The 25057-nt window shown below is 38.0% G+C and overlaps 2 protein-coding genes across 3 annotated transcripts; one reads left to right on the forward strand and one right to left on the reverse strand.

Annotated features, from left to right (window-relative positions):
* The first annotated feature begins 209 nt into the window (after nt 1-209).
* LOC145503306 (transketolase-like) lies at nt 210-9512 on the forward strand. Its single transcript, XM_081482789.1, has 12 exons — nt 210-448; nt 542-612; nt 2830-2876; nt 3264-3377; nt 3905-4002; nt 5454-5645; nt 5775-5902; nt 6148-6338; nt 6621-6942; nt 7672-7886; nt 8538-8754; nt 9033-9512. Exons 1-12 carry the CDS (start codon nt 339-341, stop codon nt 9194-9196), a joined length of 1869 nt encoding a protein of 622 aa, XP_081338915.1. The 5' UTR covers nt 210-338; the 3' UTR covers nt 9197-9512.
* A 373-nt stretch (nt 9513-9885) lies between these two features.
* LOC145503305 (dynein regulatory complex subunit 11-like) lies at nt 9886-25056 on the reverse strand. 2 transcript variants are annotated; one of them, XM_081482787.1, is made up of 30 exons: nt 24936-25056; nt 24134-24224; nt 22775-22861; nt 22612-22670; nt 22209-22299; nt 21802-21921; nt 21617-21667; nt 21179-21234; nt 20631-20715; nt 20215-20286; nt 19945-20007; nt 19479-19526; nt 19171-19268; nt 18664-18748; nt 18311-18334; nt 17877-17996; nt 17245-17320; nt 16925-17000; nt 16370-16442; nt 16129-16200; nt 15652-15728; nt 15093-15185; nt 14101-14198; nt 13540-13739; nt 12703-12786; nt 12066-12165; nt 11676-11753; nt 11011-11159; nt 10544-10633; nt 9886-10170 (listed from the first exon to the last, which is right to left on the reverse strand). In XM_081482787.1, exons 1-30 carry the CDS (start codon nt 24944-24946, stop codon nt 10051-10053), a joined length of 2547 nt encoding a protein of 848 aa, XP_081338913.1. In that variant the 5' UTR covers nt 24947-25056; the 3' UTR covers nt 9886-10050. The 2 variants fall into 2 exon arrangements, with proteins under 2 accessions (XP_081338913.1, XP_081338914.1); XM_081482788.1 differs by lacking the exon at nt 18311-18334 and having other exon boundaries at nt 17877-17998; nt 18642-18748.
* Nucleotide 25057: the final 1 nt, after the last annotated feature.

A 25057-nucleotide genomic window follows, 5' to 3' on the forward strand; every position in this document is an offset into this window, starting at 1 on the left:
GGTGAGATAGTACTTTCGAAATAAAGTAAGTCAGCTGATTTACAAGGCTAAAGATGAATTAAATTAATAAAAAACGATATTTAGTATAGGTGCTTTTTTTAAAAAAATAACAAGCTAGGTAATTATGAAAGAGAATTTAGACATACTGTGCTTATAATTTTTTCTTCCCTACCGGTCCCCGCAAAGGATGAATGCTGGACGGGCACAAATCACGTGGAAGAAATGTACAAGAACGAGGCATGCGAAGAAAATCTGTTCACTCGCGCTGCAAACGGGCTTCGGAGTGGAACTAATCATTGTCCTTTTCCTAGAGTCAACTTGGTTCAAATCTGAGCAAAATGGGAGAAGCTTATCACCGACCAGACCAGAAAACGCTCCAAGCTTTGAAAGATATGGCTAGCAAGCTTCGAATTCATAGCATCGAATCCACGAATACGGCTGGCTCTGGGTAAATGCATTGAAATATGAAATTCAGATTGACTGAACAAATACTGTAGGCTTCACTTTGAGCCAGTTTTTTCACTCGATTTTTTCTTTGCAGACATCCAACTTCATGCTGCTCTATTGCGGAAATAATGTCGGTTCTGTTTTTCCACACAATGCGCTATAAAGGTGAGTTGCAAAGACGTTTCGCAATCAGCTGAAAGTCTCGTAAATTTGCACGGCAGTGTTACATATCTCAGAGTCTCGTCTCGATATTGCTACATTGTTGAACACATTTTCAAGCCGTGATAATGTGCATCAGCTATAACTTCGGCTGAAAGCTGTATTATAGTAATAATACAGAAAAAGTCACGTTTAATATGTTTGTTTATTCACACTATAAGCTCATGTTGGTGCGGAGTTTCAATGTGCGTGAGTATTTTGCACAGTCATTGTAGTGGAAAGAGGAATTTTAAACTCTTGAATATTTTGATCTCAGCCTTTGTTTCGGCCGATTTCAAATTTTCCGTCTTTAACTATTTAAAGGTACTGTGCTCGTCAAAAATTAATTGCTCAATCAATTGTTTAGAGTTTCAATCGAGGTAATGATAAAGAAAAAAATATTAAACTGTGTGCTTAGACTGAATACCTGCTTGAATTTTAAGCAGAGTATTTGAAATTTTAAGTTTACATGTAAGCTGAATAGTAAAACATGTAGTTATGAGAACACTTAAAGTATAGTTTAAATTTAGTTATATTTGTTGACTGAGTACAGCAAAAATAAAAATTCCAGAATGTACTATCCAGTAGTCATGACAACATTTAAAACTGTTGGGATTTTAGTGATGAGTGATGTAAAATGTGAGCTAAACTTATAATAAGGAATGTTATTCTCCTTACTTTAATCAGAGGAACAATGACTTACAACAACAACAAAAGTTTAAAACACTGATTGGCAGTTCATTTCAGTCTATAAATTGTTAGGTGCAACAGGAAAATCAGTGTTACTTGCCAAATGGATTAATGTCATATCCTTGCAAATACAATTAAATGAAGATGTGGCAGCCAGTAGAACAAACAAAAGAAGCTAACTAGAAAGTGCTATTTACATCCACCAACTTGGAGGTGATGATACCACACTGGAAACTAAACGTTAAATACCTTGGATGACATTTTGTGGTGGGTGGTTGATAGGGGTTTTATTTACAATATTTTGCTGACAGTAAATTTGGGACTTTGATAACTGGCCGCTTAATAAGGAGTGGCTGCTTAATAGGCGGTCGCTTAATAGAGGTTCAACTGTATCAATGTATTTGCAAAGTTGGCCACATAAATTTCTTTTCTTTGAAATATTTTAAAGAAGAGGGATTTCTGTCATCAACTTTTGTCAAAAAAACAGGGAATGCAATGAAATGAGTAGTAACAATAATAAATAACAATAAATAGTCTTCATTGGTTTGTGCAAGTTGTTAACTTTGACCTCTCTACTTAAATTTTGTTAAATATCAAATGGAACCAACCAAGAGGCTGTGCAGATGAAGCTGCAAAAAGCTATCTAATCATTTGTGAAAGTGGCAACCATCTGTATGCATATGGCATGTGTTACTCAAAATATTGTGCTAAATTTATACTGCACTTTTAAGGTAGTACTTGGCAATCACTTCATTAAGTGATGTTAGGATAGAAACTTGCTCACTTGATTTGAAGATAAATGATGGCTCCATTTTATTTCCTATAATTGACAAATTCTATAAAGTACACCTAAAAGAGCATAAAAACCGTTTGCCAATATTTATATTACATGTAGTAACTTTGAGCTGTTGTGCATGAGGAACTGATTACGTGTTGAATATTCATTTTAAAAACAAGTAGTTTAGAGAGCCATTGTTGTTTGAATCCACTTAAGTCATGCAATCTTTGGGCCTGTTTATTTAGAAGTGTGGTGGCCTTCCTTTACGAATTTTCCTTGTAGAAGGGCTAAATGGCATAGCTCCTTGTAATTTTACTGTTCAGAGTTAAAAACGAGTAATTGATAACTAATTACTGAAGCATGTCAACGTGTAGAGAAACAATAGAGTTATATCTACATTATACATGTTTATTTTGCCTCATCAAGAGAGGTTGTTTACCCGAGTGTAAATACTGTGGAACCCCGTTAATCTGGTCACCAACGGGCCACAAAAATCTGTCTGTAAAGGGGAAAATGACTGACTGAGCTTTTTTTGGGCCAGAATAAAGTGGCCGTAATAATGAGGTGACCGTATTATCGGGTTGGTCGTAGGGCAGGGTTTCACTGTAATATTGTCAATTTCCAGTTTCACCATACATTCTGGTGTGAGATCATCAGTAGGTTAGGATTAATTTCATTCAATATGTTTTGATAATGATGAGATGCCTTTTTTTCAGTGTCCAATCCAAGGGATGCTTCAAGTGACAGATTCATCTTGTCAAAGGTGGGTAGATGATTCTGTTGAACTTTATCACACCTCATTCTGTGACCAACTAAACAATTGCATATTATACCCTCCTTAAGCTTTGAGATATATCAATAAAATATGAACACATTCAAGTACATTCTAATCATGAACTAATGGTATGACCCTCTTTGCACGTAGTGGAACTCCATCAATTTAACAGTGAGAGTGGTTATGTAAGCTAAATAATGTACTAGATAGAGTGATGGATAATCTTGTGGCCTCTTTACCATCAACTCCTGGATAGCTAGTCAACCCTTCAGTACATTACAGGATGCCCATAATCAACAAGATCATTGTCAGCTAGAACGTAAAAATATGCTAGGGTGCTTGTTAACAGTTATCGTTCTGCAATATTATCTCCAGGGACATGCGGCTCCAATTCTGTATGCAGTGTGGGCAGAGGCTGGTTTGTTTCCAGTGGAGGACCTGGCCAAACTTCGCACAATTGACTCTGATTTGGAGGGTCACCCAACTCCTGTGAGTGCCTTTTATTTGTTTTGTTGTGGGTAACTTAATAGTCATAGACGGAACAATTTTTCTTGACAATTTTGTTCAAGAGGGGAAAGGTGTAATGAGGTTAACCCTATATGATCGTTGTAGTAATAACCCTTTGATGTTACAGTGTTAGTTTTCCTTTGTCATTTCCAAAACTATTCACAGAGATACCAACTCAAAAAAATCGCAAAGTAGGAGATTATTGATTTTGCTTCTTCTTCACCCCCAAATAACGTAGGACGTAATTGAGTTTTGCTGATTCAACCACATAAATAACAGGGTCAAATATCCCTTAAAATGTCCGAAAATCGGCCAAAATAAGTGTGAAAATATGTACTTTAAACCCCACCATTCATATTCAAAGATTCACTGACCCATACTGGTCTGTATTTGGTGACTCCCAGATAATTTGGGAGAGTTGCCATAGGTGTATTCATTATGCACCATAGAATTACGAAAAATAAACTAAGGTTCTTTGAAATGTCAAGTATTCTGCTTTTTTTCTATAGCGTCTAAGCTTCGTTGACTTTGCAACTGGTTCGCTTGGACAAGGCTTGAGCTGCTCTGCCGGCATGGCTTACGCTGGCAAGTACTTCGACAAAGCAAGGTGAATGTTTATTTAATTACAGCACTAAGTTTGAAGATGGGAAAATTATATCAGCTGTATACAGGTCTTCTGTCTAGATGAAATTATACTTCCAGTTTGAAATTGGTGAGTGCTGAGCTGTGTAGAGGAAATAGTGCATAAGTGCACCATGCCTAATGTGTGTCCTGTCTCTAATAACTACCCTTCCTGGAGTCAATACTTCACTAATAACATAAATCCTCAAATTAGTGCCCAGGGTGCTTATTTCAAATTTAGGAGAAGATGGGGATGCTTAATCAAGGAGGGGCACTTATTTAATTTTCCCAAAATCATGGCCTGACATCATCATCTTTTAAATACATCATTTGCATGAAACAAGATAAGCTGTTTATCAACATAAAAAGCTGATCCTAAAGTTTAAATTGTGGCACTGTGAGTACTTGTAATTTTTTTCTAAACTTGATGTCTTCACAAACTGAAACAAGAAATTGTAGGATGCAACTTAGAAAAAAAGAACTGGTGTTTCCTGTATTGTAAAAATGTAAATTACTAATGACTGTGTAAAAAAAGGCTGGATGAAAGTGAAACTATGCATCCTTTGTTGTCTAATTACTTGTCCACAAAACGGGGGGAGGGGAGGGGGGTGCGCTCTTATTTTAAATTTTGGCTGATAGGAGGGGCGCTTATTCGAAGGTTATAAATTGGCCAGAAATCTTTCTTTACCATGCCATTCAGTTATATGCAACCACTGCTGCCTTGCTCTACGATATAAACCCAACTGAAGGCTACTTTGCATTCATTTGTTTACAATACTAAAGTAGCTGTATTTAGTATGGGAAATAGTGTAACTGTATAAGTATTGTAAGTATTGTAGAGTAGATGCATTAGTATCGAAAACAATGTAAAGTAGGTTTATATTAAGTATTTCAAGTAATGTAAAGTAACTGTGTTGTATTCTAAGTTGTGTAAGTAGATGTATAAATTTGTAATGCTAGTTAGTACATAAGTATCAGATTTGCCCAACTACTGGTAATCTCGTTTTTGAGTTGATATTTCAAAAGAATTTTTACTCTCAAACAAAGGTTTAGTGAGGCTAATTTGAATGCATACAAAGGAATTTTAAATAATTGGCAGCCATTTATGAATAGGGTCAATTGTAAGTGATGTAACTAGCTGTACTGTGTAAAAATAAAAGTTTATTATTAAAAAAATTTTTAAAAAAATTAATAAGTAAATAAATAAAAGGCTGTCTGTTTCTTCTCCGTCTCTGGTTCTGTGGCAGGTGTCACTTGGTCTACCACATCTTCTCTTTCTCCAGAGCCCAAATTATTACCATAAATCTTGTGGTGTTGGTTCACATTTACTCTGAGGATGTAACCAAAGAACTTGAAGAGGATTTGAACCTGAATCATTATGGTACACAAATTCAGCTCAATTGTCTCTAATGTCTTGATGTTAATCTTTTTTCTCAGTTACCGTGTGTTCTGTGTGATTGGTGATGCAGAGTCAGCTGAGGGATCTGTTTGGGAAGCCATGAACTTTGCAAGTCATTACAAACTGGACAATCTTTGTGCCATCTTTGACATCAACCGTCTTGGGCAGAGTGACCCTACCATGCTTCAACATGACTTTGTTACTTACAAGAAAAGAACTGAAGCTTTTGGGTGAGTGGATTTGTTATTTGGCACTGGTGGCACTTGTCATTTTGTGATCCCCACTTTTCACCATTCAGTAAAGTATTCAGCTGTTTTCAGCATAGTAACTTCTCTAAATTATGAACTTATGTTGTCCAGGTGGAACACCATTGAAATAGATGGCCATGATGTTGAACAGGTCTGTCGTGCATTCTATGAAGCCAATGAATGCAAAGATCGTCCCACTGCTATTTTAGCGAAGACTTACAAAGGAAAAGGTGTTCCAGGTAAAATAAGTTTGCTATCTTTAAGATTGAATAACTGAGCAGGGCTTGTAGAAAGCTTTTTACTATGAAAATAAGAAAAAAGTGTTAAAGAGTGTTTGGAAATCGTCAAGTTGCCATTTTCAAGCAAACGTTTGAGATAGACAATTGTCACAAAATATTTCTATTAAGTCTCGCCCTATTAAAGAAAATCACTCAACAGATTGTTGGCAAAACATTAAATCTCAGATTTCACCTATTTATTATAGGAGTTGAAGACTTGGAGGGTTATCATGGTAAAGCCCTTGGCGAAAAAGGCAAAGCAGCTGTGGAGTTAATTAAAAAATCCATAGTCAATGACTCGCTCTCCTTGAGGCCTCAGCCTGTAACTGATGATGTTCCTGCAGTTGATCTCACTGTCAAACTATCAGATCCACCAAACTACAAAATAGGAGATAAGGTAGGTAGGCTTGCCATATCTTTGAACAAGGTAAAGCCTGTTTTAAAGCTAACACTTGGTCAGGGATGCAGCTAAGAAAACAGCAAGCTTGCTGGCTGTCATTTGGCACCTTAAGAGTTACCCCAAGTTGCCTTTTTTAGTGTTGGTGAACTAGCAAAGTAATTTTTGACAAAACTGGACCATTTTTTAAGGTAAATCTGATGTAAAGTTTTGTCTTTTGGCTTTGGACCTTTTGAAATCACATGATCATTCATGATAGTGCCTCTCCATATTATATTGTAGGTTGCTGTTCGTCAGGCCTATGCTAACGGCCTTGTAAAGCTTGGCAAAAGCTGTGACCGTGTCATTGCCCTGGATGGAGACACAAAAAACTCCACCTTCTCCCTTAATTACAGGAAAGAATTCCCTGACCGGCATATTGAATGCTTTGTTGCTGAACAGAACATGATAGGTGTTGCCATGGGGTGCGCTGCACGTGAGCGTGCCATCACGTTCTCCAGTACATTTGCCGCCTTTTTCACACGCACGTTTGACCATCTACGAATGGCAGCTGTTTCCCAGACTTCTGCCAACTTCTGTGGATCTCATTGTGGTGTGTCCATTGGTGAGTGACAGCATTGTCCTAAATTTTATCAAGTTTACTTTTTTTGCACCCTCTGCTTTCAAAACCCAGCTATAGGACACTCCCTGGTCCCGTAATCACCTATATTAAAAAAGGTATTTTTCTAAGAGGAGAGTCAATTCATCCTACAGTAGTTGTGGGGACGGGGCAGGGGTTGGGGGCTGGAGGTCCTGTAAAGAAAGAATCCTCACAAGGGATTGGGCTATGATGCATTGAAAATCTTCACCACCCAAGGATTGGTTGGTGTTATTTTTACCCTAAAAGAATCCATTGAAAATGTGTCTAACCTCTCAAGATTGCTGTATTTAGAAATCTTTGGCTGAAAGAATTCCAGGAAATGCATTAGTTTTCTGTAAAGAATCCCTGCATTTCCTGCCTTACCCAACAAGGGGGGAGGGGAGGAGAGGGGGTGCCCAATACCTCATCTAAGGATGTTTAGTCACGGCATTTTGAGTTATTTTGGCCACGTATAAAATTTTCTTTAAGTTGAAGGAAACCTGAAAATTTAGTTTGCTAGGATAGAAAAGCACCAAAGAGATAATAATAAACCATAAAAGACCAAGGATGGTGTAGAATGGAGAAGATTAACACGGATTACAAACCACAAACTTGAAAGATCTAGGCGAAACTATTTAACATGCGCAAACCGTGACGACTAGCTCCTTTAAGGCAAGCCTTTTTTCAAGATTTTTTACTGCTTTTGTTCATCAGGTGTGGATGGGCCTTCACAGATGGCCTTAGAGGACCTTGGTATGTTCCGTTCAATACCTAACTGTGTGGTGTTTTACCCAAGCGATGGTGTCTCGTGTGAACGCGCCGTTGAACTGTCAGCGAACTACAAAGACATGGCTTACATCCGGGCCACACGGGGTAACACTCCGATCATCTACAAGAATGACGAACCCTTTGCGATTGGAAAAGCCAAGGTAATGGTACAAACTCATAAATATTTTTAAGTATGTTAGAAGGGAGGACAGTGGAATTCCGATTTTACGCACCTCCAAGGGAAACGAAAATTGGTTGGAAAAATCGGTTAGTTCGAGAAATCGAGGGTAAAATTACATTGTGCGAGTGAGGATAGAGACAACTTTTGGTTCGAGTTATCGGGAGGTTCGAAAACTCGAGAGTTCGAGAAATCGGGTTTCCATTGTAAGCTTACTTTGTTCAAGCGTAGTACATTTGGAGATGATTCTGTAACATGAGAAGATCTTCCTCGAAAAACTTTCGGCCTACTGTTGGTCTGCTATCAGCCGTCTGTCGGCCGAATACCGGTCCCTTTTCCTCATTTTGAAAGTGTAAACACATTTCATTCATACAAAGTATTGTAGACGAAGCAGAGGTATATTTTGCATCACATCTCATGGGGTGAACATTTGACTTACCTTGTGCATGTAATGTCGTTTAATACTGCATGCGGTTTCGTCTGACAAATGGCTTACTTTATCTTCTTGCTTTCATTGAGAAATATTCTTTTCCATACACTTTGTCACAGCGCTACAAAATGGGTGGCAAAGTTCAACGTAGTTATTTCTGCTTGATGCTAAGAAAAGTCTTGTTTACTCTATTTCTTTTCGTAGATTGTTCGTGAGCACGAGAAAGATTCGGTGCTTGTTATCGGAGCTGGCGTCACTCTGATCGAAGCAGTTAAGGCAGCCGATGAGCTTGCCAAGGAAGGCACCCATATTAGAGTCATGGACCCTTTCACCCTGAAGCCAATCGACAAAGAAGCCATAATTACACACGCCAAGACTGTTGGAGGCAAAATTTTGACAGTAGAGGACCACTACATTGAAGGTAAATGTGTTTACATTGCTTCTGGAAAATGGTCAGCCTTGCAACATTTTCGCGTTTTGAATTTCCCGCCTTTTTCGAAACGCACGACGTCCAAACATTGCCTGAGCCTGCGATTATCGTGATTGGTCGCTAAGCGACTTTACATATCAGAAATAACCGCATGTTTGCCGAAAACATTTCTTTCTCGGGTTGTTAAAGCGGAGAGGGACGATTCTTTCGTCTCAGCAAAGCCCCCATTAGACACCCTTTGAATTTTTGTTTGTCTTTTGTAATTCCAGGGGGTATTGGTGAAACTGTCTGTGCCGCCGTCGCAGAGGAGACTGGGATCACCGTGCGTATGTTGGCCGTGCCAAAAATTCCTCGCAGTGGACCTGGGGACGCCCTGCTTGATTTGTATGGAATCAGTGCTAAGCACATCATCAAGACCGTCAAAAGCCTGTAAACGATGCGGTCTCACATCTCTGACCATGCGCTACATAATCACTGCGCTGGTATTTATTACGACCATCAAGAAACAATATTCAACTTTTCAACTCGACAATAAATAATTCACCTATACGTAGGTTTTGTTAGCTTTTTTAAAATTTCTCTGGACTTTTGTTAATTAAGGTCAAGGACAACTTGTACAAGTCGATAACATGGTGCGAATATCAAGCCATTTACTACAGTAGTTGCATACGAAATATAGTTAGGAAGGTACAAATCTATTTTTGCTGTAGGGTGAAATGAAACTAGCAATAAATTCATTGATCGTTCCGGCCTTGGTTGTAAAGGATGTTCTGTACTATAATATTAGAGAGTTTAAGCATGACGTTTACAGCAGACGGCAAACGGCAAAGATTACCTCTGAATTTGTGTTCTTTTCTTCTAATCCTTAATTAAATCACACAAAAATAGAAAAATGTCTCCTACTATTCACAGCAAATACAAACATTTTCACACTACTGTATAGACAGCTGAAGACAGACGGCAAAAGTTTCATTTTTGCCGTTTACCGTTTGACATAACGTCATGCTTAATCTCTCTATTGGCAATAGCCTGCGAGCGAGCAGACTCCTGTTTGGATCATCAAGAAAGCCAAAGCAAGTTAGGGTGACTTCCGACACTTGAATGAAAAATTTTCACATTACATGACAAATTCGAAAAGGATCATTTATTAAACACGTTTACAATGATTCCACTATTTACAGTTTGCCTCGGTGCACGCTCTTCGGCATATTTACAACAGCACATATACACTGTAGAAACTCTTGACTTCCAGAACTCTCTCCTCGCTCTCACTTTGTTTGAATGCCTTTATTTCTTCTTTTTCTTGCCTCCTTTCTTTCCTCCTTTCTTTCCCTTTTTGTCTCCCTCGTCATCCCCTGCCGCAGCCTTCGCTCGTTTTTTTCCTAGCGGTGTCTTTGCGTACCATGTCTGGGAAAGAAAAATGGATATCAATTGTCTTTCTCGCAGTCTTGGTTAAATCACAAATTAAATGAACGGTGATACAGCTATCCTCAACACCTTTCCCCCACCCTGCCCCACGTCTCTTTTTCCCTTCTGTTTTGAATGAAAGATAAATAGGGGGAACTGATAGTCCAACACTGAAAAAACCTAACACGGCTTATCAAAAGTTGCAGAAATGATTGCAGTACGATCTCTTCGCAAGATGTGGGAACAGTGGCACATTGCGAATAAGCGTTTCTTGCTCGCGTTTTCCGTCTACGATCCACGAGGAAAAAGGAGAATAAGGACTAAATCAGCACGCTGTAATTGGGCGAAATCACCAGGATTAAATTTTTATTACCTTGAAAGCTTCCTCTTCCTCTTTGTAGATTGGGTCGATACGAGCCAAAGGCGTTACAAACTCCACTGCTGTCAAGGGTCTCTTCGACAGCTGCCGGACAAACAAGTAAGAGTTATAATCAGTTCATGAATGTAAATTGTGTAGTGACTATTTAACGATTACATCCGTAGCCTGCAAGGGCTACGGGTCAATAGCCCATGAGGCGAAGCCGAATGGGCCACTGACCCGTGGCCCTTGAGGGCGAAGGGTCTAATTGTTTTAGTATCATCCAACTAGTCGGACAGAAGAGGCAATAATAAAGTTAGCAAATGCAAGTTGAAGAAATATTTATTTGGGACGAAAGAAAGCGTCACGTCCGATTGCGCCAATTTCGCCACTCGAGGATTATTAAAATGCAGGATTTGCATTAGTCCACTGGCTGGGTGATACTAACTTTGGTGATTCGTTGTTTCTCAGTCGTTACATACCTGCTGAATGCGTCTCTCGGTAAGAATCTGTTGAATGGCCTGTACCATGTGACCTGGTGTGTAGCCGTCAGTTATCTTGGCCAGCGAACTCGCATCTAACGCCTCCGTGACGCGCCCACCGTACCTTGCGACCAGCGTTTTCCACAGCACTAAAAACACAAGACAAATGCATTCTGAAAGGTCGACTACAAAACTAAGCCAATCTCAGCCATCGAACTGTATTGCGCAATACCTTAATCGAAAAAACTAGAACTACAACTAATTGATATTCTTCAGCGTAAAACACTTCGGCATGAGTTTTCCCGCCATATCCTGACATTTAGTAGCTATGTCCACTGTGATTGGTCAAGAGTTGACCATGATTGGTCAAGAGTTTACAACACCCTTGTCAAAGGAGAAGAAACCTTTTTGTTCTTCTTCTAAGCTGACTTAATTCAAAATGTTTGTACAAAGCATTCTTTAGAATAGTGGCCGAGGATTTGAACTCGGGGCTACCGTGAAACAAATCCACGAAGTTGTCAGAGCGGAACGGAACCCGGGACCGCTGGATTATGAGTCCGACGCGCTGGCCCGGCCACGCTGCCTCCGCGAAAGGAGCTTTTTCCGATTAGTTTTAGGACTTCATCGTTCGACTTATGAATTGGAAAGAACTGTAGTATTCTTACAGAATCTTGAAGCATAGTCAGGTCTTGGCAGAAGCAAAATCTTCTGGTACATGCCGCAAAATGGTTTGATCTCACCATCTTGGGTCAGTCAAGGAATACAAAAGGAATAAAAAGGCACTGATCGAGGCGTTTTCAATTTCTTAAAGAAGCTCAGTCACGATATTTTGAGTTATTTTGGCCACGTACAAAATTACCTTTAAATTGAAGGAAACCTGAAAATTGCAGTTTACGAAGATAGAAAAACACTAAAGAGATAATATTAAACCATAAAGGAACAAGGATGGTTAAGGATGTAGAAGATTAACATGGATTACAAACAACGAACTTGTAAAATTTAGGGTAAACTTTTAACTGCTCTAGTTTGTTTCAAGTAAAAGGTTTAAAGGATACCGAAAGGCATTCGCGAGGTTCCCACAATAAGCACTCGATCTTCAGGTTTAAGAGTTTTCAAAATCTTCGGTAAATCTTTCTTCAGTCGCTTGGGGTCGGTCTGCAAACAGAAAAAAATAACATGAATAAAATCAAACTTTTGGAAAAAAAAATTTAGAGGGCGGAGGGGTGGGGGAGGACAAATGATGGCCAGACTAGTAAGCAAATACAACAGGCCATATCCGAGTTATCTTATGCTGCATAATATTCATACGGAAATGAGTTTGATTTTACATGAGAATGAACCTGTAGGCGGAACACATTTTCATATGAATGGTTTCGCAAGAAGACTCGTTTTGACATAGAGGTAAAAGACAGCTCGGAAGTGGCCTACTAAGTTCGGACAGTGTAAATCAATTTTCCTTTTTCATAACTATGCAGACATGCCGTAAAAGAGAGACAAAATGAAATTTTTGGAAAAGGGGGGGGGGGGGGGGGGAGACGAGTAAGGAAATACAACTAAGTTCATACTGTGTCAACTAACTTCCCAACTAAGAATCCTCACTTTGTGCGCGGATATCGCGTGAAAGTGTCAAGGATCTCTGCTTTTGAATAACTGATGGAAAACCATAGAAATTAAAGTTAATACTCGCATTACCTTGTCAGTCTTGGGAACTTTTTTAACAAAGCTTCTCTCGGCATCTCCAATGTACACAACCGACGGCTGTAGCTGACGGGCCACCTACACATCAAAAAGGAATATAGACCATAAAGACGGACAGAAGGGAGGTGGGTTGGGTAGTGCTGCTGAGGCCCTTGATCCTTGGCCCCGTCGAAGTTTTAAGGCCATTTTGTAAGCACTGTTTAAGATCAAACTCAATTATCACACAACGGTGAAAAACTGGTTTTTATTTTTTCGTTCAGAATTGATACCCAATTCAACTCACAAGAAAATACTCCCAAACCGTCCCCTATCCTCTGACACATACCAATAACTGAGAGCTTAAAGAGAATGCTTTGTCCTGCTCTTTACTGAGAAGCTTACTCAGCTTAAAATCATAAGATCTCGATAAATGTAATGAGGTAAGAGAAAACAACAGAAAGTCTTCAGGCTCGGAAAAAATTCCAAAAAAATGTGAAAATTACTGATCCAAGAAATATCTTTGAGGCATTGAGCATTAGGGGTATTACAGTTAAGCTTCACTTGAAACTTCACGGAAATTTGCTTCCAACCTCAAACTCATTACATGTAATAATTCAGCAAATTGTAATCTTCACGGTGTTTGATATATGATCGTGATTGGCAAAGATTCTTACGATTTTTTTTCTGTTTTCTTCTCAGCTTAAGTTTCAATTAGTAAAGACGATATATCAAACACTCAAGACAGTGCTTTAACACATTTTCAAACACCTCAATGATGAGAAATGTGATAAGACACGATCTCTCGTGTTTGTTATACAACTTCAAGCGTAAGTAATGATCACCTGAACATACCTTAAATACCATATGCATCATCATCTGGAGCCCAGCCTTTCCGGGATATTTGCCCGCGATGTTGGCAGCGGTCAAGTCGAACATGTTGGCCCCAGTCTCCGTACAGATACAATGCACCAACATTTTCTTTCCCACACCTCGCGGGCCAGCAATCAGAACAGACTTCACGAAAGGCGCTTTCTCGTGTACGGCTTGGGACCCTGAGAAAAATCGCAACAACCGTATTACAGTTTGAACAGATACGTTGATGCTTATGTAAGTAGCATGGTAGCCACAGACATCACTTTTTAAACTTCGGACTAATTTCCTGACTTTTCCCTGACAAAATAAAACTTCCCTAAGCAAATAAATATAAAATGTCAGAATGACGAGTTTTCCACAAATTCGCCTTCTTTATTAAGGAGAAACATCGTTGAGATCACAGTAACCAGAAATATATTTCCCTGACTTTTCCCTGACCTTGAAGAATACTTTTACCCTGACCATTTCCTGATCTGTGGCAACCATTTTTCAGATTTTTTTCCAAGAAAAACCAAAACTGTGTTCTAATTCTACATTTACCTAATGGTAATATAGCAAATTCCGTGATGACTCTTCTCACATCAGATATGGACGGCATAGGTTCAATGTTTGCTTGACGGAGAGTAGTGCCAAGGTAACTACAATAAAATAAAAACAGCAATCTCGGTTTAAGTACATGTGTACCATTTTGCTTAATAATTGAATTTCTGACACTTTCACGCCCGCGACTTGACGCAACGTGACGTACGCTTTAAAGGAGCTCAGTCACGGTTTGCGCATATTGAAAAGTTTAGCCTCAATTTTTCAAATTCGTCGTTTCTAATCCGTGTTAATCTTCTCCATCCTTAGCCGTCCTTGTTCCTTTATGGTTTATCATTATCTCTTTGGTGTTTTTCTATCTTATTAAACTGTTATTTTCAGGTTTCCTACCATTTAAAGGTAATTTTGTATGTGGCCAAAATAACTCAAAATACCGTGACTGAGTTCCTTTAAGAACGCGCGTTATTGGTCGACTGTAAAGAACTGTCGTGTAACTGTTGTAACGTTTACAAGTAAAATCCAGACGTTTGAGTTGAACTGTAGTTTATTTTATATCAGTGTTCGGTCGCTCTCCTGGCTTATTGGTTTCCGAGCTTACGAAAATTCGTTACCTTTGTTATTACATCTGCAAATGGTTAGACGTTCAAGTCTTCTTGGATAAGGACTATAAACCGTAGGGCCCGTCTCCTGCTTCTTGAGTGTTACATGGTTAGCAGGGGACGTTAAAGAACCCAAACACTTATCGCAAAGAGTTGGACATGTAGCTCCCGGTGTTGTGGTCTGGTCTTGCCTCACAGGTTGGTGCTTCACATAGTGTTGCGCCTTTCCCCCTTAGACAGAATTGTCCACGAAAATTGCTATGTGTGCACAGTATTGCTAAGAGATGCATCACATTTGTCCTACATAGCGCGTTAAAAACGACAGTCAAACAACAAGCAATAGCTAGACCATTTAACCATTAGCCGCAATGTAAGAATCACGTTTATTTGTACCTGTATTCTCCAGTGTATTCACTAAGTCTTATCCTTGGAGCTCGCACTAAAATCCCTTCATGGACCAGTTCTTCGTAAAGCGACTCCATGGTTCTAAAATAAAACGAAGTGGTGAAGTCAGAGATCGTCAGTGCTGTACCGTGAAGTACAAATAAATGTTGTTTTTGTTGTATCAATGGTTGCTGTTTCAATCTATAAAACTAACGATACTTTCTCCGAAGAATGACAGCTTCTCCTTGGACGGGAAATTGTTTCCTCGAGTGTGATATTACGGTGTGACATTTTCGTGAAAAGATCATTTGAACAGGGAGGAATAACGTCTCATAACATATACTTTGCGAGAGAAACGGCAGAATAGAAAGACATCGCCCCCCCACCCCCCCCCCCCCCCACTACCCGGCCAGGATGGGAAGAGACCCCTCCCTCCTAGTCCTACCTTTCCCCTTACAAGGTAGAGATATCAGTGACAAAGTACCTCTTAACCAAACACCAAATTCTCTCAAGGGGAAATAATACAAAATTTATGGAAAAATAGTGAGAATTCAAATGTTGAACCGACCTATCAGACGTTAAATCCTTTTCCTTCTTCTTTTTCTTTCCCTTCTTTCCGCTTTTCTTCCCACTCTTCTTCTTTTTCTGAGGAAAATAGAAGCGAGTCAAAGTTTGCACTAATAAGACACCACATGTACATTGTATAGTTCAGTTTCCAAGTATGCCATATACTACAGTTCGTTAACATACCGCAGACTAGAGAGCTAGGACGACGCCTAGTAAAAACAGGGATGTAAATTTTACCTTTGAATTTCGCAATTATCTAGATCTGTTCAGCCCACCGATAGGTTTAAAACTTGTTCAAACTAAATATGTAACGCCAGCGATCAACTCCAAAAGAATATGAAAATTAGTTGTCGTTGCTCACGTTATGCAAAATACCGAGAACTCGGTCATTTCACGTTGGTTTTTGCAGAGGACGGCTGAGAAATATACAAGGATTTATAACGCACGTGCACAACCATTTCCCTGCTCATTAGCTTACCTTTTTGCCGCTTTTCTTTCCACTTTTCTTTCCTTTCTTGCCTTTTTTGCCTCCTTTCTCTCTATCGACAGCCTACAAAACATTAAAGAGCAAAAAGTGTCATGCCACTCTTTCAGTTGCCATCGACCTAACGCTTTCTTTTAAGCTTTTCTTTTGGCACAAATGGTTGCCTAGTTTCTTCAATACAGTCAGTGTCTTGCTATCAAATATTAACTCAAGAGAGTGCTCTAACAGTACAAACCATTTTCAGGTTTTTCAGCTCTTGTCGCATCAGTTCGTCGACCTGCTTCCGAATTTCCTCGTCAACTTCAATTCTTAAAAGAGATACAAAAAGATTTAGCTGACAACAGCTTAACATAAAACAAAAATTTCAACCCTTTAATTTTACTGCACTGTGTTTTTTTGGCAACTGGAGGAATTCAATGCTGTTTTCTTAAATTAAAAGTTTGAGAAGTGAACCCCATGACACAAATCACCATCTGCCACACAGCAAACGGCAGAACAACACCCTAGTCCTAAGCAGTTAAAGTCTTGTGGTATAATTACTCAGAGTATCACAAAACATGGTTTAATCTTTACCTTGTACCAACATTAGCCAACAACAACAACAACAACAACAAACAGTTTATTTGTACCTCATCCAAAAAGTATTATAACATATTTGAGTAACAGGGCACCTAAAATAACTATAAGAAGCTAAACTACAATGTTAGGTGCCCATTCTACCAGAAATGAAATCATCTCAAAGGGTAACAGAAAATTAAAGAAATCTAGTAAAGAGAATATTATATTTTACCTTTTAGCCTCCTTGATCAATTCTGCATCATGCTTCTGCTCAAAATTGTTTATCTCATCTCTGAACTGCCACACATCTAAAGGAAATGATGAAATATATATTTTTTGATTTTTGATTAATTTATTTATAATTTTTTTAGAATGCTTGCAAACTGTCCTGACTAGGATTTTGCAAGTTATGAATGAAGATGTATATATTGCAGTTCTTAACAGATTCTGACTGTGCAATAGGTAGCCCTGCATGACATCACATGCATTGTGTGACTGATCACCAAAATGCTCTGACAAGACATGTTTACATCACTATCAAATCACACTCACCTTTGTATGTAGCAGCTGCCTCGTTCACAGTTGGTACAAAGTTTGAAACTTGCATTTTGATTCCTTCCTCTTCCTCCTAGAAAACAATTCAAATGCAAAAGCTTCACTTAGCTTTTCACATTAAAAATATGTACAGTCAAACCCACACTAACAGCCACCTCTATACAAAGACCCCTTTTTTGGTCCTGGGTGACAGTCCATACATTCATTCTTATTTTTAACCTCTCTGTAACAGCCACCTCTCCAGAATGGCAATGGCCACTTAACCTCATCCAAACTGCCAAAATTACCTCTTGACAATGGCCATTTAATCAATGACTGACAAGCAATGTATACAAAACCCCATTTATTTCATTGTGAAATCACCAAACGTGATCAGTACCACACATTGTTGGTCCCTGTTTCTGTTTAGTTTCTGTTTTATTGATACCTTTTGATTTAGATACGCTAACATAAGCCTTTTTGTGAAAAAAATTGCACCCTCAAAAGAACAGGTGCCATATAACACCCCTACCTCCCCGTAATGGCCACCTCTTTGAAATGGCCACTTTCCTCTGTCCCCAATGTGGCTGTTGTCGAGACTGTAACACCTAATTTTAATTTCTAGCTGCTTCAGTAGCGATTCTCCTCACCTCATCACCTCCCTTTCCTTTCCCTTTGCCTTTCTTCCCCTTTTTGTCCTTTTTGTCTTTTTTCTCTTTCTTGTCTTTATTTCCCTTCTTTCCTTTTTTCTTCTTCCCTCCATCTTCGTCCTGTGATGAGATAAACCACAGTAACATAAGAATTCCTCGAGCGCTGTGTGAAATATCACTTCACAGACTCAACAAAATTACAGTGGGATCTCATTTACTTAGTCCAAGAAGGATTGACATGTCTGTGTCTATAAGTTAAACCACCCACAGGCTCATTCAAAGGGTTCTTGTAATTATTAATGTGTCCTTATTAAGTTTCCTGTGAAATTCTTACATGGACTGCAATGCATGAGAGGTACTTTTGTCCAATCATTGCACAACCGTATAAATACTGAATGCTCAGAATACTGTATATTTGAGACATGTGAGTTTACCTTTTGTCCCTCTTCCTTCTCCATCTGAAAAGAGATGAATTAAAAAAATATTATAGGTTATTCTTCACAAAAACCACACCAACATCAAGTCATCCTAGTTTCTGAACACTCTACATCTGGTTTCTTTCCCCTTACAGCATAATCCCACCCATCCCACCCCATATCCATGGTCACTTTCTGAGGGGGAGGGGGATGGTTTGCAGTGACACGATTTTGCATTATTTCTGGTGGGTTAAATTTCAGATAGTGGTAATCAGTAAAAATGAGAGGTGGTCAATGATGTCTGTATCAAATTACATGTAAGTTCCAGAAAATTATACAGGAATAGCAGTATTACAAAAATTGAGAATAACCTCCAAAGGATCCTTTTCTTTAAATATAGCAGCTGAACCTCCTTCATCATCATCTGGATAATCAGGGAACTTGCCTGTCTTATCCCTGAAAAAAAAATATACAGTTAAACAACTGATCAATAAAGAACTCAACACTAAAGAGGAACTCCTCTTTAGGATGCAGCTATTGATCCACAGGAGGAGATCCATTGACAAAAATTTGTTTTTCTCTTTTTTTATGAAACAGAAACAAATAAGAAATGGATATTTTGCTTACAGGCTAAAACATGCACATGTATGTAGCTTACAACCCAATCTGCTAAAAAAACATCTTCATTATTACTCTTTTGTGAAAATATATAATTATGAATATCTGAAACAAGATGACATAAACATCTCTAAATCAATGGTAAGTTTAAATGATCAATAGAATTGAAAACCTATAGTCTTCGTGACCTTAAGACCTGCCCAACACAATTTTTCAAGAACAAAATGAAGATCCTGGCCAAGTATGATTACAAAACTAACCTGCACTCAATAAACCACTGTCTGATCTGATCCTGCATGTTTTCTTTCATGTCTGGTCCTTCAATTTCACGAATCTTCTCTTTAATAGATACAAGTGCCTGTGGAAGAGTGATGAGGAATGAAAAAAGAGTTTAAACATGGTGTAGTCATAAGGAAAACCTGCATACTGCAATAATAGCAGTGATACATATCCTTACTAAGACAAGAAGTCAAGGACATTTAAATGTCAAACTAAATTAATTAGTGCACCATATTACATGAATGGTGGTTGTTGTTGTTATTGTTGTTATTTTTTGGCATGGACTCACCTGTTGGTATTCCCTCTCATGTTCCTCTTGTACAACTCTTCTATGCTCCTGGACAAAGAGATAATTTGTAGTTGAGCCAGAGATTGACAGCAGCATCACAAATTGTAGCACTCAAAAAGAACGAGTAATTAGAAATAAGCATACTATGTTCTCAAACTCAGTAATAATTCATCAAGTTTAAACAAAGGAAATCATGACTGTGACGGTGTTTGGATATCTGATCTTAATTAGCATAGATTTTTACATGCATGGTTTTAATTCTCCGTTTTCTCGTTAGTTTTAGTTTTCATTGAGAAGATATATCAAGCACTCAAGACAGTGTTCGACCACATTTCCAAACACCTTGAAGTTTTTCAAAAATACTCCACTGCACGTCGTATTTTTAACTCTCTTCTCGGGTTTGGAAATGTGGTCAAATACTATCTTTGGCATTTTATATTACTTCAAAAATGAACTTGTGATATACCTCAGTTTTGTTGGCTAAATACATGGGTGTGTCTTTCCAATCCTGTGGATCAGGAGGAGCAGCCTAAAGAAAACAATATTGTCACAGTCAATCAGATGTTAACTGTATCTTGTTAGCCATTTTCTTACTAAACAGCTGCATTTTTCAATCCCTTGTAAGAATAAATTAAAGCAAAAATATGACATATTAAATCTTGAGTAGGTTACATCTTAAGTAAAATATAGCAGTATGGTAAACAGAACATTTTCAAATTAATCTATAATAACTCACCATTCCCACAAATATCAATTCCTCTTCTCTCATTTTCTTGGTTTTTCTCCTCTGTGAATAGCCTTTCCAAACCTATACCAGAAATACATGTAAAGGACAAGATTAGAATTGGAAGACCTTGCAATGTTGAACATGGTGTCTCTGGTTGACTACAACACAACATTCTGTAAATTATTATGTTAAACATCTTCCTTTGCATTCAGGTTTAATACACAACTGATACAGTTGAACCCTGCAATTTCAAACTCTCAAGGGAAACAAAAAATGGTTTGAAATAGCCAGTAGTAAATGACTGAAGGGGAAATCCAAGGAAAATGGTTTTTAATTCAAAATAATGGGGAATTTGGAGTAACTAAGTTCAAATTAGTAGGGTCCAACTGTATAATGAAACAATAATTAACTGTACAGTCAATAACCTTTTGAATTTTTGTTGCTGCAACATCAGGATCCATGGTCGGAGCTCCACGTAACTGTGCCTGCCGTTCTCTTTCTTCTTGTTGTCTATGATACAATTTCAGAAAAATGAGCTATTTTATCTACATGCACATACAAGCAACAGAGTGTGATCAGCACTGTACAGTATGTGTATATACATCTACAGAAGAACTCTGGGTCAGTATAATGCAAGAACCATTCTTAGAAGGGGTACCTCAGGATATACTCAGGCTGGCCAATAAGGTGCACCCCTGGGCAATTATAGTCAAATCGACTTGATTAAAAAAAGTTCAGCTAAACCATGCTACTGCGAAAGTCTTATTGGAAACCAAAAATATTTTGAGGTGTCAGGGTTTCAAGATACGTGTAGTCCAAACCGAAAAAGTGCAGATATATCAAAGCAAAGATGATCATTGAGTTTGAGATGGCAGGAAGTTTGAGATAACCAAGTTTGAGATAGTTACGTTCTACTGTGGGTTAGTAGTATATTTTCCTGAAAATTAAAAATGAGCACGATCATATATCAAACCTGATTTCTCTCATGAATTTTGCTCTCAGCCTTCCTTGTCTAGCCCTCTCATGAACCTACAACAATTGCAATGTAATTTACAAAGTTGAGTATTTCACAGCCCTTTATAAAGACATATAACATGGACAATGAATTAAATTTTTTTTAACACAGGCCTCATCATCTGAGGAAATCCCCTGCCAATCAACAGTTATTGAGAAGTTATTGCTGTAATGATTTCAGAGAAACCTAACTATGGATACAAAAAGCTGTTGACTGAAAGCCAAGACTGTTCCAGACAAGAGCCTACTCCAGTTTACTTCATACATTTGTTTAAAAATTTGGCTTTGAGACCTCTCCCCACCCTCAGATTTTCCACTGACTGACCATACATAATTTACTTTTAAAAGTCGTATTATTATGAATTAGGAGATTCTCATAAAAACTTTGTTAACAAACCTGAATTAGTCTGATTGCATCATCAAGTGTCATCTGTATCTCTTCTTTTTGCTGTTTAAAAAAACAAAGAGAACAAACATTCACAAGTTGTCAGTTAAACATTTCACTGATACAAAAATGATTAACAGCTGAAGAGTAAATAAATTGAAGTAGTTATTTTTAGCAAAAACTAAGTCTGCACTCACAGGTGTAGTTTCTTGAGGTCCCATCTTTGCCAGTATTCCTCCAAGCATCTTTTCTCGTTCTTGCAGCACTTTAGAGTTCTCATACGTAAAGTATTTTGGAATAGGAATTTCTATGTCTTCCTACAACAAAAAACATCACACAAAAAATTGATTGAGGATGTGCACTGACAGAATGTTGTATCAGCACAGGTTTTAAAACTAAGAAAATGTTACAGGGTCTTTGAGAATCTTAAAAGATCATTAGTTTAAGACATACATGAGATCTAGAAATATAAGGACTTTTTAACTATCCTTAAAAGATCTCACAAAGGATCCTCCAAGACTTTCAAAGATTTTGGCAAGATCTTTGAGCGAAATAAATTACATTAACATATCTAATTGCACATGTGGCACATTGGGTTACTTACTGGTGTGAGTTTGAGATCAGACAGTACATCATCAAAATAATGATACTCTGAGTATTCCAAAAGCACCATTTCATTCTTTAGTTCCAAAATCCTGCAGCAGATATGAATAAGCACAGCATGAGTTGTCAGTATTAGTTTTTAGGTCCTGTTTGTTTGTTAAACCCATCTCATATTCTATACAAAGGGCCTCAGACATTCTGTCTTCCTTGTGTATTTCATGAAACAAGGGTTCAATGCTTCAGTTTTTATTATTGCAGTAACTGTAACTGAATGGTAAATAAATAATACTGAATGGTTGCAGTGAATTACCAAATGCATACTTAAATAAGTTTTTTACAAGCAAGTAGAATACAACATTGCCTTGATAGAGTTTTAAATTACTTTGATTCAAGTATTTTTCTACCTTCCCATGATTCCATCAAGTAAATGCCGAAGGACTCTTCTTTTTTGGGGATGAACAACCTAAGAAAAACAAAATATCATAACTCACTGTACAGTTCACAAGCTCACATTCAATGTTAAGTCTTAACCAAAAAATAAGTCTGCAATATGTGCATATGACTCACCTGATCGTAGCATTCCTCAATTTTTCTAAATATCTGAATATATTTGATGTACATAACAGCAAACATTTGAAAAGCTGCAATGCGGTCCTGTTGAGAAAAAAATTATAAACAGAAGTGATACACAAGCACAATATTTATCTCACACAATAAAACCTGGAAATAGCGAATTAATAATACCAAGTAAGTAGGAAAATGTGTTTGAATGTAATATTAGGGATTGGTTATACTAGGGTTCTTTCCTATTCATTTTATTGTTAATAAATTTGGCTGGGCTCAAAATGTAAATTATTCCAGAGGCAGACCTGTTAGGAGGGGATTTGTTATACCAGAATTGCATTATGTACAATAGTGAATGCAGATAAAGCAACTACAAGCTTTTTTTCCTCTGAACATGAAATGAGTTAAAAGTGTGACCTACTGATATACTGTTTGGCCAGCAATTGATATTGATATTTATGATAATAGAGCAGTTTTCAATTGAAGGCTTTCGTGCAAAAAGGGCATATAGAGCATTCTGGGCCGATTTTTATTTTTAGCAGGATCGCACTAATTTTTGGCAGACTGACTTGTTTTGACATGAAAAGCATTGCTGCATAATTGATTTTGTTGATTTGGGCTTCATCTTCAAGAAATAACGTATGCAAAAAACTCAGTTTTCCAAGGGTATCTTTTGGAGATCTTTTGTTGAGTGAAAAATAAAAGAACCTTTTGTTTTGCTAAACGATGAAGTCACTGAAGCATGGCATTTGGCGCTAGTTTTATTAATCATACAATTACGCTTTTCTCTTACTGTTGATTCATTAGCACAAGCACATAACGTGCTGAATGGGCCGGATTTGAGTTTGTTTTGTCATGACACCGGTTCGTTACGAGGTCAGTTGATTTTTTTTTCCAGTCTATTTCTCTAACATCTATTTTAAAAAAACCGTTCTGTCGAAGCTGCTAAAAGTAATTGTTTAAGTTTGCACCGTGTCAAAATCCACCTTCAAAGGATTCACTTCAAAAGATGCTGCTCGGAAAACTGAGTTTTTTTGCATACGTTATTTCTCGAAAACAAAGCGCAAATCAACAAAACCAATTACACAATGATGCTTTTCATGTCAAAACAAGTCAGTCTGCCAAAAATTAGCTCAATCCTGCAAAAAATAAAATTGGCCCAAAATGCTATATACACCCTTTTTTCACAAAAGCCTTCAACTGAGTGTCATTAAAAACCAAAACCAAACTAACTATTTACCAATGAGACTACTCAGCCAATCTCAAACCATAGTAAAACCAAAACAAAAGCAGTTGCCTGATTACTTTTGATGCTCAATTGAAAACCGCTGTCTAGTGAACAAGTAATGCGGCAGTAAATACCTTTTCTGGTTTGGCAGGCTCAGGTGGTAGTTCAATCTCCAATAGGTCAAGTATGCCCCCTTGGGACTCCACCCACTGCTTTCCATAATAGCTAAAAAATCAAGTGCATTGCAATTTGTTATTGCAGCTTGCAGGTCAGCAGATCCTTACTCCAGTTACAGAACTCAGCCTGAATAGTGCCCATACAGGTTTGCCTTTTTAGGGCTATATGTACAGTACCAGGAAACAGTCTCTTTCAAATGTCACACACCATCAAAAAATGAACTAGGTATTGCAGGGCTCAAAAGTGAATAGATAACCTTATCACGATCAGGATTTTTCTAGGGTAAGCTAGGTCAGCATTTGTGATGTTTGTAACAGCTGACAGCAGAATGCAAACTTCTTACAAAGCACAGAATGCTTTGCTTCACAGATGGAGAATAAGCTTCTATATTAACTGTACCATTACTAACTAAATAGCTCAACGAGTTAATTAAGGAAGTTATTCAGTAAGCTTATAATTGTGTTGCTAAAACTGAGATAACTTTGGAAAACAGTCCCTCGTTTGGTCTTGCGGGTCGCAGGTACCACAAATAACATTCGCAGAAATCTTTATAGCATAAAGAAGACATCAACAGTGTCTTGAATTTCTTTATAATTCACTACGCAGCTACGACAACGATCCAAAGATGTTCCCTTGACCTGGTAACCTCCATATTTCTTACAAGTACGCATACATTCACGTTGTCCGCGAGGTTTAAAATCACAGTATTTCTCATCTTGTTCCCATCAGCAATAGTAAAACAAGTTATTGGAATCTCACCTGTGTGACATGGTGGAAATATCTCTAACAAATTCCCCACATTCGTCGAAATCTCAGGCAAAACTCATGTGCGAAAACAAACTGACCTCCATCGCCATATTTTTTACTGCGCAAATCACCAT

Source organism: Orbicella franksi, chromosome 11 (genome assembly GCF_964199315.1).
Source record: "Orbicella franksi chromosome 11, jaOrbFran1.1, whole genome shotgun sequence".
Classification (NCBI taxonomy): domain Eukaryota; kingdom Metazoa; phylum Cnidaria; class Anthozoa; order Scleractinia; family Merulinidae; genus Orbicella; species Orbicella franksi.

Coding starts and splice junctions, on each gene's coding strand:
- LOC145503305 (XM_081482787.1), bottom strand. Junction 21,922..22,208: donor CTGATCTCAAACTCACACCA/GTAAGTAACCCA, acceptor TTTTTGTTGTAG/GAAGACATAGAAATTCCTAT. Junction 20,716..21,178: donor AAATTCATGAGAGAAATCAG/GTTTGATATATG, acceptor ATTGTATCATAG/ACAACAAGAAGAAAGAGAAC.
- LOC145503306 (XM_081482789.1), top strand. CDS start 339: ATGGGAGAAGCTTATCACCGACCAGACCAGAAAACGCTCCAAGCTTTG. Junction 5,903..6,147: donor CAAAGGAAAAGGTGTTCCAG/GTAAAATAAGTT, acceptor TATTTATTATAG/GAGTTGAAGACTTGGAGGGT. Junction 8,755..9,032: donor AGAGGACCACTACATTGAAG/GTAAATGTGTTT, acceptor TTGTAATTCCAG/GGGGTATTGGTGAAACTGTC.